At 33.0% G+C, this 13,218-nt stretch overlaps 1 protein-coding gene across 4 annotated transcripts in view; it reads left to right on the forward strand.

The window, feature by feature from the left end:
• Mcr (macroglobulin complement-related) overlaps positions 1–13,218 on the forward strand; it is a 662,510-nt gene that overhangs the window by 577,492 nt on the left and 71,800 nt on the right. For all 4 annotated transcript variants that reach the window (XM_081760841.1, XM_081760848.1, XM_081760844.1 and 1 more), the window contains 3 exons: positions 6,131–6,299; positions 9,674–9,786; positions 11,855–11,995. In XM_081760841.1, the coding sequence (XP_081616967.1) occupies positions 6,131–6,299; positions 9,674–9,786; positions 11,855–11,995 (423 nt within the window). The remainder of the gene's footprint in view (positions 1–6,130; positions 6,300–9,673; positions 9,787–11,854; positions 11,996–13,218) is intronic.

Consider the following 13,218-nt stretch of genomic DNA (forward strand, 5'->3'; position numbering starts at 1 on the left):
ACACACACATCTACCTCCAAGATACCAGCCTTTAAGAAGTATGTAAGGGTATACTAGAGATACATGTGCTCGGATTTTTTTAAACTGAGTTTTTTTAATTTTTTTTTTTTTTTGCCTCGGGAAACTTTTTTCGCTTTTTAAAAAGTATTGCAGTTTTAGTAAAGAAGTAGCAGAAAATTTCACCTTTCTTTTCCCGTTATAACACTACACTGTAAAAAATGAGGTATTGAAACAACACAAAATGACTACCACTTTAGCGTGTTACTTGTGGGTTATTTCAGCACCAAGCACATCGCCTTCCGAGCATATGACAAATAACTCGTTACTACCTGGGAGAATTTGAATTGGTATTTTTCGTTTAATACGAGCAAAGCTTCGCGAAATATATTTGGCACTTATGCCAAGTAACGAATAATGTTCTGTTTTCTGTAATCGGTCACAATAATATTGTTGTAAATCTGTGAATCGTATGACAAGTTACATAAGCAACAGTTCTTCCATCTTCTGTTCACAAGTGCTAAGACACAAGAATAACAGATAAAGAAAATAGATGGAAGCACTGCTACCTGTGTAACTGTTGTTAGGTGTAACTGATTTACAGGTTTATAACAAGATTATTGTGACCGATTACAGAAAATATAGAATGTTATTAGTTATTGCCATAAATGCGAAATATATTTCGCAAAGCTTTGCTTATACCAAGCAATAAAATACAATGCAAATACTCACAGCCAGTAAGTAGGTATTTCTGATATGCTCTGAAGGCGATTGTTTAGTGTTGAATTGACACACAAGTAACACGCTGAACTGGCAGTCATTATGTGATGTTTCAACACCTCATTTTTTGCTGTGTACATAGACGTTTAATTACTGAAGTCTAAAGAAAAATTCAAGGATAAAAGAAAACAGTTCATTCGGTAGGAAAGAAAATGGGCAAATCGGCAGGCGCAATGGGATGACTAGTTTCAACGAACTGTTCATAGAGCTATTAGAGTAATTTTCAAGGACAAAAATGTTTCAGTGAAAAGTTTAATAGTTTAGGAACCCATGGGGTCCATGGTTCGATCCCAACTCTTGTCAAGTAGGCTTTGTGGTAAGCAAATATCACGTGAGCGGGGTTTCTCGGATCTTCTCCTTTTCCTGTAATTTTCTTCATTCCACCATTTTGTTCATTATCGTCTCCCTTAGACTCGGTGCATAATCTTAGGACGTTAAATAGCATTAGCAGTAACTGTCCTGAAAATGTAATGGATTTCGTGGAACAAAATTATTTTTAAAATCTATGACTAACTAAAACATTATTATTTATGAATAAACTGAAACTTCATTATGATTCATTGAAGCTGGTAACATCAGAGGGTAAGAAAGTTAAAAGTACTACCCAAAAGTTTCTTATTTCACAAGCATTTTGACACGATAAAACAGTAGAGGAAGTAAGAGTTCTGTGAATATTGAAGTTGTTTAACCTTGTTAAACTAACATCGTACTCGAAATAGCCATTTATGGGTTTAATTTTGTGAACTAAACTCATATTACATTCTGACAGAATATCTGATGCTCAGAATAAAGTGTTTCTTGGACGAAGAATGAGATGTGACAATTTTACTAAAACAGAATGGGTTTATATCTGTTTCTTGGCTTATGACACGTTCGTCTTGCGTACCAGTTTGAATTTAGGTTGACAGGTGTGAAATTTCCAGGCACTTGGTAAGATGATTAGGCAATCAACACTACATCTGTGATATGATGAGTTGCATAAAGCTTTAGCCACTGCAATCCCATTTGAAAAGTAATCAAATGATATTGTGGGTTGCATAACGTACACTTGCTGTCAACCATTGCAATCTCAATTTTAAAACTAATCAAGGTAGCTAGCTCCTGAGTGAACAATAATATGTAACGATAATTTTAATAAAACAGATTTTTTTTTTTTGTATCTGTTTCTTGGTTTATGGCACTTTTTTCTTGCTTACCAGTTTGAGTTTAATTACAAGTAAAACACACATGACAAGATGTGTAACTTAAGGTACATCTGTCACTGCTAAGAATGTCTGTATAGTGTTAGGAAACGATATGATGTTATATTTAATAGTGTATGTTTATTTATATACAGTGCACAAGTATAGCTATAATCAAACTGTTCCAGCAGAACTGTCAAATTATTGGCAACGTACGATCTACTTTATCGCGCCACAAAAGTTCATTTTTGACGATTTTCTCGACCCTTCAGCATGTAATTTTGTTAAGCTTGACATAGTCTATCAATTGATATATGTCTTAAATTTGAAAGATATTTTTAGTTAAGTAGAAATTAAATACTTAATTTAGTGGCGGGTCTAGAAGGTAAAAACTGGGGGGGGGTATCCAGAAACCAGACTATGATAGGTATATCACGAGTTTACTATAAACTTTCAAAATTATATAAATAATAGCTTCAATTGTTTTTGACACTCAAAAAACTGGGCGGGCCTAGGCCCCCTTTCCCCGGACTAGATCCCCCACTAAATTAATCATAATTTTCGGCTATATCTCGTTAACCATGCACCGTACTCTGTCGTCTTACTGGTGTCCTAACGAATCACGTGATCGGGGTATTTCATTTAATTTCATTTAGTTGCCTGTTTCATTAACTTACAAAAAACACGAGAAATTCTAAGTATCACAGTTGTCAATAAAATATCACAATATTGTTAAGTAGCAGAGCTATACATCATATTGTACCTATGCATCTTTCTAAAATACAAAACCATAAAATAGGATATATCAAGTACATAAACATAACCATTTACATCGTAACTAGATTACCATTTGTACAGTCCGCAGCAAAAGAAACTGCGACATGAGCATGTAAGTTTATTACGAAACGACGAAGTCTTTTGCTCCAAAATAAGTGTGCAGGGGAGGACGCTGAGGTTTCTCCTGGCGTGATTCGTGCCACTTAGATGTTATGTTGATTCCCTGCGTTATTAAGGGTCTTCAATACAGCGAAATTAAACTACCGCTGATTTTAAAGTTTTTCTGTAATATCTTCAAAACAAATAAAAATATTCGAAAAGGAGAAACGTAGTGAACTAGACAATACGATTTTGCATGTGATACCGTTATCTCAAGTCATCTATCTGCTTTCCATTTGCAATTGTAGATAGATTTAGCATTTTTTGCGGGTTCTGTAAATAGCGCAATACCCAAAGCAGATAGCTGAATTATGGTAAAGGTATCGCATGCAAAATCTTATTGTCTAGTTCACTACGTTTCTGCTTTTCAAATATTTTTATTTGTTTTGAAGATATTACAGAAAAACTCTAAAATTAGCGGTAGTTTAATTTCGATGTATGGAAGACCCTTAAGCGTAGTTTCACAATAAACTTACATGCTCATGTTACAGTTTTTTTTTTTTTCTGCGGACTGTACCACACCTGGCATGTACTTACGAGTAAGTATCTGTTATCACCTCTTCACTTAATGAATCACTTAAATACTCTTTAATGGTATAATAGCATTTTTCTGGAAGTATATTAAATAACGTCTTACCAAGAATGGAAACATTGGTCATATTCTTCAAGTACAATGTAAGTTTATTATTCAACCTGACACAATTCATGTAGACGGTTTTGCTTATATTAGCATATTTTTGATGCATCACTAGGAGCGGATTAAGGGCGGAGCCAATGGAGCCCAGGCTCAGGGGGCCCAAAAATCCTTCTCTTTAATACTAAAATATAACAATCAACTTATTATATTATAGGCTTCAGACACATGCTATTTTTTTTCCCGCTCGCTACGCTCATGGTATCACTAGAGTTAAGTCTTTCCACTAGCGTCTTCACGATACGTATTTTGTGAGGGAGTGAGCTATTTTGGGCCTCTATTACAAACCAAATTATTAACTTTTGACAATCCATTGAAATATCTCTGTCATTACTTAGAGCAAATCTATGAGGTTTTCCAAATCTCCTTTTTCCCTATTAGTGTTTTTACAGGGACTGATGATCATTTGGCTTGCATTTGGCATTTAAGTGTTACACTGCATTATATGGGCATTTAACTGTTAATATTGAATGTAATTAAACTAATTATTGTAAACTTGGAGCACATAAAAATATTACAATATAGTTCTCGGTGTTTCGATAAGCCTATGAGGCTGTGGAAGGCAGTAAAGAAAATTTATGCGCAGGAATTATTCGTAACATAGGGCCTCCTTGAAATAGTCGGCTCCGGGGTCCCAAAAGCCTTAATCCGCTCCTGTACATCACAAATATGTCAGTATCTTTTCTTGTATTATGGCTATGAACATTTTTGTTAAAGATAAAAAGATGCCTGTTTTTCACAGTAAAAAGAATACATTTATAAATATATAAGCTGGAGAGTGTTAAAATTTTTGCTTCTGTGAAAACCTTTTTACATAACAATTTTATGAATAATCCAAAAATTATTCTAATCGCTTTCTTTTGTAATCGGAAAGTGCTTAAACAATTTTCAGCAGTTCTTCAGTGTGTTATGCCGAAGCTAATTAATTAATTAAACTTGTAGTAAAAGCTAAGAAGTGTTTTTCTTGGCACAGTACCTTCAAGTTTATGTAAGGCATAGCACACGCTACTTAGCTTCTTGTTTAAAGTAGAGATATGAATAGACCATGAGAGATCGTCACTTATGGTTACACCTAAAAGCTTTGTCATACAAGAATATTGGAGTAAATGAGAAGATATTTTTATTCTAGGTGATATACGGCGTTTCGTGGAAAATGAAAATGTAAGAGAATTGATTTATCATGAGTTATAATTAATCTGTTCACTGTTAACCACTTTACTAATTTATCGGTAAAAATTGCAAGATTTCCTCTCAGCTTCTTCTATTGATTTTCCTGATATAATCATACTGATGTCATTAGCATCAGGTATACTTCAATATTAATCTCACCTTAATAGGTTATGTGGTTTTCGTTGAGAATAGTTTACAAAAGAACTTTTCTCAATTTCCTCGAAAAGTACACATGAGGTTTTATACTGGCAAGATCTATCGATTGGTATACGAGTATGTCTGATTTCTGGACAGTTTTTGTCGTTGAATGCAAATGAGATTGTAGAATTTATTAACATATTTTTCTACTAATATTTTATTATATTGTGACCAGTGTTCGAAATAGGTGGTGGTGGGGGGGGGGAAAGCAGAGGCGGTATGTTTATTACGATTTTGGCTCGACATACCGTCTGTCTAAATGTTGGAATACAGTGAGGGTATGTTGACTAAAAGATTTGCATTTCTATTTGCATAATGACTAAAAAACCACTGGAGAGCTTCTCTTTAGTTACAGGAGGAGTGGGGAGCATTCAGAGACTTTGATCCATCGCCAACAACTTTATGATATATATATATATATATATATATATATATATATAATATATATATATATATATATATATATATATATATATATATATATACATCCCCTTATGTTGTATTATAGAGAATTATACACGAAAATGTTAAAAAATTTCTTGCGAGAAAGCTCCCGGAACCCCCACTCGACTGATGGGCATTCCAAGCCCCCGGAAGAATCGCCCCCACAGCAGACAACCTCTTAATCCGCTCATGCTCAAAACGCGACATTTATATGAATTAAGACGAGAAGGCACACACATATGCATACGAAAGAAACAATTCAATATGGCATATCAATATATAAATTAGATGAACTTCCTTGAAGACAGCTCATTTTAATAAACAAAAGGTAGGGGGAAAAAATAACAAAAATGTCGATGTTGTCAACTTAAAAATTATTTCTATATACATAAGAAATAAAATATTTTTACGTGCAAAGCTATTCGACAATTACTGTGTATAAAAATGGATTTATTAAAGATATTTAGCATCTACTCTCCCGTGACAGTATGTCTTGATCAATAAAAACCAGAGGCAGTATGACTTCATCACTGAAAAACCAGATTCGGTATGGCATACCACCGCATACCGTCTCATTTCGACCACTGATTATGACGGTTAATGTTAATATATAGTTCAGCTATTCCCTATACTAAATTCACTTACTTTTAGAAAGAAAACTTGTAAATAAACTATACAAAATAATCAGTGGATCATAATAAAATAATTATGTTAATTTTTGTTGTTTCAGATACCACCTACGAGTGTAGGAGGGGACTATAATTTACGAATTGAAGGAACTTACGATAGACTACTGGGAGGCACAGCCTTTGTCAATGAAACAAAGTTGACATTTTCTCAACGATCTATGACTATATTTATACAAACAGACAAACCTGTATATCAACAAGGACAAGTTGGTAAGTGCGGTATAGAAATAATTACGCAAAAGAACATTCATAAAGGCCTTTCTTTCCTAATATTAACTCGTTATGAGACTTCTAATGATAAATCAATGAAAATGTGGTGTGTTGTAGTTATTTTTCAGTCATTTTGACAGTTATAAATTATAGTTTATGCAATATTTTTTGTTGAACATATAGGAATGTTACTTTAAATTGTCTTTCGTTACTTATTATTTTTCGTGTGTGTGTGCGTATGTGTCACGTAGAGTGTCAGTTTTACAAGAAAATGGCAATTAATTTAAGAGGAGACACTATTTGTTTGAATATTAGCAAGTATAGAAGTCAAGGGAATGCTAGGAGAACATTAGGATGACGAATACATAATCTACCAACGGAAATATTGTAGTAGAAAATTATGTATAGTCTTGTTTCAAAGAAAAACTGACCACTCACCCAGGCACGTAGCCAGGATTTCGCAATAGGGGGGGGGGGGTCCGTGACGAAATACTGTAGGTATCACACCAGGGCCCCATCATTCTAAACTATTTTACTGGCAACATATATTCGTTCGTTTAGCAAGGATTTCGCAATTGGGCGGGGGGGGGGGTGACATGAAATACTGTGGTTACTCACCAGGGGATCGATCATTCTATACTATTTTACTGGCAACATACCCATATTGGTTTGTGAGGACAATAAAATGAGGATATGTTAGTAAGTATAGCAACGAGATCTCTTTCGGCAGTAAAGACATTCTATAAACTGGATTACTGTTACCCCAAAATTCAAAATGTCTCAAATTATTGGTGATTCTGGGAGTTTCTTAAATTCTACCTGAGACTATCTTATCGAACCGGTTTATATAGACCTATCGTCATTTGTAGTCCATATGATTAGCATGGAGATAGATGAAATTCAGAATGCTTCGTTACAATAATATCCACTTTCAACTTAACCCCTTCCCCCCGTTTCCTCCACACAAAACCCGTCATAAGAAAGAGTAACCAAACGCTTGCTGTAGCTTTATATTTTTGACGCTGATTCATCTTTTTCTCGTTTCTTTTTGTTTCATCCTTCCTTATAATTTTTCATTTCTGGATCCAAAGGGGGGGGGTCCGGACCCCCTGGACCCACCCCTTGGCTACGTGCCTGACTCACCACTCTTTGAGAAGTAAATTGACTTTTCTCAGTTTAACGTTCCACAGTTATGAACTTCAGGCTAAAAGAGATGGATGATTACTGAAAGTGGATGGTTATGAAATTAAATTTTTGTTCCCTTTCACCGGGAATCAAACTCGGGACCATATGCACCAAAGGAACATGCGCCAAGCACTAAACCAGCGATGAGGGCCTTTTTGAAAAGCTCTGTACAAGCTTTTTCAGCTGGAATTAAATGGGGATTTTTGTATAATAATAAGCTGAGACCTTTCTTTAGAATTGTTATACGTACGAGAATATGGCCTCCTAAAGTAAGGTGGATGGCCAAGATTTTTTTTTTTTTTTTTTTTTGAACAAGACTGAATATTATCAGTTAAAAGTTTTGTAATGTATTGTGTTTACATTTTCCAAAACTATCATTATCATTGCTGTTATTTTCATTCAACTTTAATCTATTGATAATATTGTTTCATTTCTATTGCTGACAAATTGGCTCACTGTACACAATTTCCATGTGTTAATTATATCAAAATTTTTACTTTTATACAGATGGTGCATAAATCAATTGGCAAACTTGCATTTTTAATGTAGAAGTTGAGTACAAACAATAGTCATTTTTTTACGTAGGCCTTAGAGTAAAGTTGACTTATATGATTTCAAGTTCAGCGTTTTCTGCATCCTTTGTAGTCTTGTTCTACGTATTTTGTACTTGTTGAACGCTTTTTCGTGTTAATTTTGTTGCTGAGTGTACAAAACGTTGCGCAACAACATTTAAAGCTCTTCTGTTCTTAGGTGATTTAGTCTTAGTTGCACGAGAAAAATTCCCGTATTTACCCGGTATATTCAAATCTTTTATTCATCAGTTTCTGAATACCTGTCGCGAGATAGCGGTGTGATGTTTGGAAAACTATCTACAAATAATTTAACATCACTGTAGTTGTTTCCGTGGTGTATCATGGTCATGTTTGCACCACATTTGCAGTACGAAAACGTGCTGTTCTGTAGATACGAGGGTGACCCATGAATCATATACTGTATATAATAGAAAGGAATATTTATCATTTTAAAGTTTGTAAATTCATCTATTTTTCTATGTAATTAGCATTTAAGTAGGCGCGGTTGTAGTTTTTGTATGCTCATGTTATGTCAATTGGTTTAACGCCCTTTGCGTTCAAAAACCAAATAATTACACGAAGTTCACAGTTAGTGGTAACGCTAAGTGGAAGCTCTATTAGAAACGACTCCCAAGCCAAGACTGACACAGTGTTTCAGGGAGGTGCACGCAGGCTTGTTTGGGAGTGGATTGAAATAACAGCGTTGCCAACAGCCCGTCCCCAGCGCTTTGAAGAGTTTACTTTTGGGATTATCTTGTAGTTTTCGATTCATTACTTCTCAACCAACTTGTACTAGCAAACAACAGAGTTCGCATAAATATTTAATCTCACACGAGAGTCTCATCATTAAAAGTATCGACCGAATTATGAAAATTACTACTCTCGTCAGGTAACTATTGTGCTAGTTAAACTGGATCTGATAACTTCTACTTTCAACTGACTTATGGGCTACGTGGTATATCAGGGTGAATCATTTATCTGGGAACGCCCTTTCAGCTTCTAAACTAATAAATTTGAAACGGTACAATTTTGGTACTAAGTAAATATCAACATAAGAAATAGTTCGCTATGTTCTGCAATACTATCAGATGAATAGTGTTTTCCAACCACATATAATGTTATACTTTTTTTAAATATATATATATATATATATATATATATATATATATATATATATATATATATATATATATATAGCATTAGTTAAATTATTACATATTTAAAATCAACATGTTAAACGAAATCTTACAATTCCCTGTTTATTATTCAGTGTTGCAAGCTAAGGATTATCTCTATCACAACATCCAAAGTTTGGAGGTTTCTACAACTGAGACAGGCAGATAACCGTATTCAATAAAATACCTTAGTGTCGAATACAGTGATTATGATATAATATTCGCATTTCAAATCAATAGAAAGTAAGTTAAAAATAGGTTTCCACTGCTTTTGGTTAAATCTTGTTTGGAGAAATTAATATAAACAACAATTCTGTAATAATTGGTAAATTTTCTTCTTTCTTAGGTACAGTTTTGTATGTGTTTAACTATATGTATATTTAAATATTATTTGAAAACTAATACATAAAAGGGTTAGACTAACTTGTTAATTTCTTTGTAGTTCGGTTTCGAGCAATTCCAATAAACACAGAACTACGTCCATTTAATGATGCTGTTGATGTCTATATGCTTGATCCAAATCGACATATTATGAGGAGATGGTTGTCTCGTCAGGTAAGACATATTTCGACAATACTAGTGATTTTTGAAAATATAATCAATTGCTCTTTATTGATATGATGTACCAATAATTTTCGTTACTTATAAATTCAGCATTTCATGTTTCATCATCCGTCATACATATCTTACAATTCCTGACAGGAATTTGCAAGGACTGAATTTTTAAAATTCCGACTAAATTTCAAGTGTTAAGCCCAGTCCGTGTCGGATATTTCTATACTCAAATCCAGCTGATTTTGAAATCAGTCCAAAATGAGCCAAAATCAATTCTAAAAGCACACTATTTTAAAGAAATTCAAATTCGGTTGTTTGAAATGGTAAATGTTGATATACTTAAAAACAATAAGAACTCGAAATCCTTAATATAATAGTACCCCATAAGTCGCTTGACAAAAATGCATCGTGAGAGAAATACTTGACAAAATGTATGTATATAATAAATACAAGGAACTAGTTGTCCATTTTTCTTCATCAACATAATCCTCTGTACAAACCTCACTAAATATTTATCGAGTTAATAGGCTGTTGTAGAAAATTTGACATTACAATGTTCATATCTTCTTTCGTAACAGCAGATTTCAGCCTACCTGATGGAGAAATATCCGCCACTGATAACTTGTTCAGACCACCTTTTCTTCAGGTTATGAGTGGGTATCTTGTCGAGATTGAGGTGCAGTGTTTGGAAGATGAATCTCAAATCTTGAACCTCACTGTATTTGTAATTACGTGTTCACTCAGTATTTCGTCAAAGAAGTAGAAAACTTTCTTCTGTTCACAACTTCCCTCGTGAACTTGAACATTAGTCCAAACACAACAATAGCATATTAAAGTTTTTTTTTGTTTTTTTTTTTAAATAACATTTGTATATAAATAGCGTTTATATTAAACAGCTGTAAAATTATCAGGATACATTGTAATTATAAAAATATCGTACATTTGTTTGAATAATATTGTTCCCATTATTTGATATATGTTCTGCTGAGTGAACGACTATAGACATAATTGATTGTCTGTAGGGAATTTGTCTGCACGTGTGTGCTCATGTACTTTCTCATTTTATTGATTTATTTTCTTTCCATTCATCAATTTCTTCTTCGTCTGCTCTCTTCAGAGTTATTTCCGTTAATCCATCATTCCAGTTCATCGGTAACTCCTGAAGTTGTTTCTTTCCTTTAAATCCACCATGTTTCAGTTCATTGTTATCGTCAACTCTTTAATTTATTTATGCGTTTCAAATAACCCTCACTACTACACCCATGTGATCCCAGTTCTCATTCTTGATATCTGTGCATTTGAGATTAAGAAATAAATGCTTATATGTTGTTCTGAGAAATCATATGTTTAACCTTGTAGCTATAAGAATTTCTAAAAACAAAGATAGTAAAACTAAAATGTACTGTTCCTGGGTATAACTGAGTAAAATTTTACTGTTATATCTAGGTATAACAAACGATTCTGCAAACTCGAAATATTTTAACAACCGATTCTAACGAACCGGATGAATGGCACCACTCGGTGTTTGTATATTGCATTACTGTTGCACTTTAATATTACATTGTCCTTAACATTTTTGAATTCTCTTCTGCGTGCTTTTCTTTGTTTCCGGTATGTATTCATCGATTGCACAATAGACCGACTTCAGGGCCGCATCTGCGTCCGAAAAACTTCTAGCCAATTGCTTTCCGCGAACTGAGAAATTTTCATGCGCTCTTCTTTTTGATATAAGAATTTGTGTTATTAGTAGTAATATTATTACTCCATCCAATCAATATCTTCTTTATTCATCATGCTCAAATTTGGAATTTTTCTTTAATCTTTTTTTATTTCTTTTAAAATTCTTATTGTAATAATCGATACTTTGCTAATAGGAGATTGTAGCTATTGGATTGTTGTAACATAATTGTTAGAATTCTTATCCTGCTTCCAGTGAAATATTTCTATATGTACTTCCAAAGTATTTATGTAAAAAAAATATTTTCATTTATACTAATTGTGTGCCTTTGTGTAGTTTGAGTTATTTTTATGTTTTATATAAAATGGTTAATTTCCATTTATTTTTCAGTCAAATCTTGGTACCGTGAGCTTAACTTACCAACTATCTGAGCAACCGGTGTTTGGTGAATGGACAATTCAAGTGATAGCTCAAGGGCAAATTGAGGAAGAAAAAATCCTGGTTGAAGAATATTATCAAACTAGGTTTGAGGTAAGTTTATGTGGAATTTTACTACGCTATAGAGTTACAATATAGTTTTAATTTTATTATAGAAGTTATATCAGTTAAACAAAGGGAACACAAATACTGTTTTCAGAAAATTCTGAACCAACGTAAGCATACTTTATGTCACCGAAAGTATCTCCGAACATGATTTAAAAATGTCATAGATTATCTCCTTTTCTTGTTTTGTTTAAAATGTGTTCTGCCATACATGGAGGCAATATTGAGAATAAATATGGTAAAAGAAAGTATTATGGGTGTTCACTTAAATGCATATTCAGCTCGTATATTACTGGTAAAAGATGTAACTAATGTAACTTGTTGTCGCTCGTTACTTCATGTCAAAAAATAACATGTTACAGTTACTAATTGTTACTAAACAAACTTCTTTTGAGATGTGTTCTTAAATTTATTGAAGACTTTCTTACAATTGACAAATATTTTATGTCTATACAAAAACGGAGGCGGCTTGTCATTTTCAAATGTCATTCATTTGCGTCGTTCTGTTACGTATAAGTATCGGTACAGTTTTATTTTCTTAGAAAGTATGTAGAAATATGAAAAATATTGGATTCTTCTTCCATGTTTAATAATATCAACGAAGTATAAAAATATCGAGATAAATAAAATATAAATATACTGCTTTTTCAATTTTGATTGATATGTTTTTAAATATCGATTTTTAATCAAAATATCTCATAGGCACATACAAATATGTTAAAATAATGACTTTCCTGGTGTGTTTAGATTTGTTTCCTTTTGCAGTTTGAGTAAAAGAGAAGATAGAAATAGTAAATAAATTAAGCAATTCAGCAAGTTACATTTTCAAAATTGATCTTTATGTTCACGGATGACAATCTTTCTGTGAATTATTATTATCTGCAGCACATTTCAAAGAAAGATTTTCTTTTGCTGCGAAATGTATTGCAGAAAATGTATTTTAAAAAACAAAATACCATCAGGGAACATAGAAGTGAAACTAATTAACTAATTTAATAAGTTGTTTGTCTAAAAATAAAAGATAATTTACCGTGCCTTTACCGTAAATAACAGCACTTTTTGGATCAAAAGATCCAATATATATTTCAATCAAAAATTTTCTTGTACGCTTAATATCAGGAGAACTACATATAGTGTAGCCAAACCCAAACTATCAGTTAACTCAGTATGATGTGCTTATTCCGTAGAAAATACGAAAACTCGATTTAGAA

This window comes from Thermobia domestica, chromosome 1, assembly GCF_964235325.1.
Source record: "Thermobia domestica chromosome 1, izTheDome1.hap1.1, whole genome shotgun sequence".
Taxonomy (NCBI): domain Eukaryota; kingdom Metazoa; phylum Arthropoda; class Insecta; order Zygentoma; family Lepismatidae; genus Thermobia; species Thermobia domestica.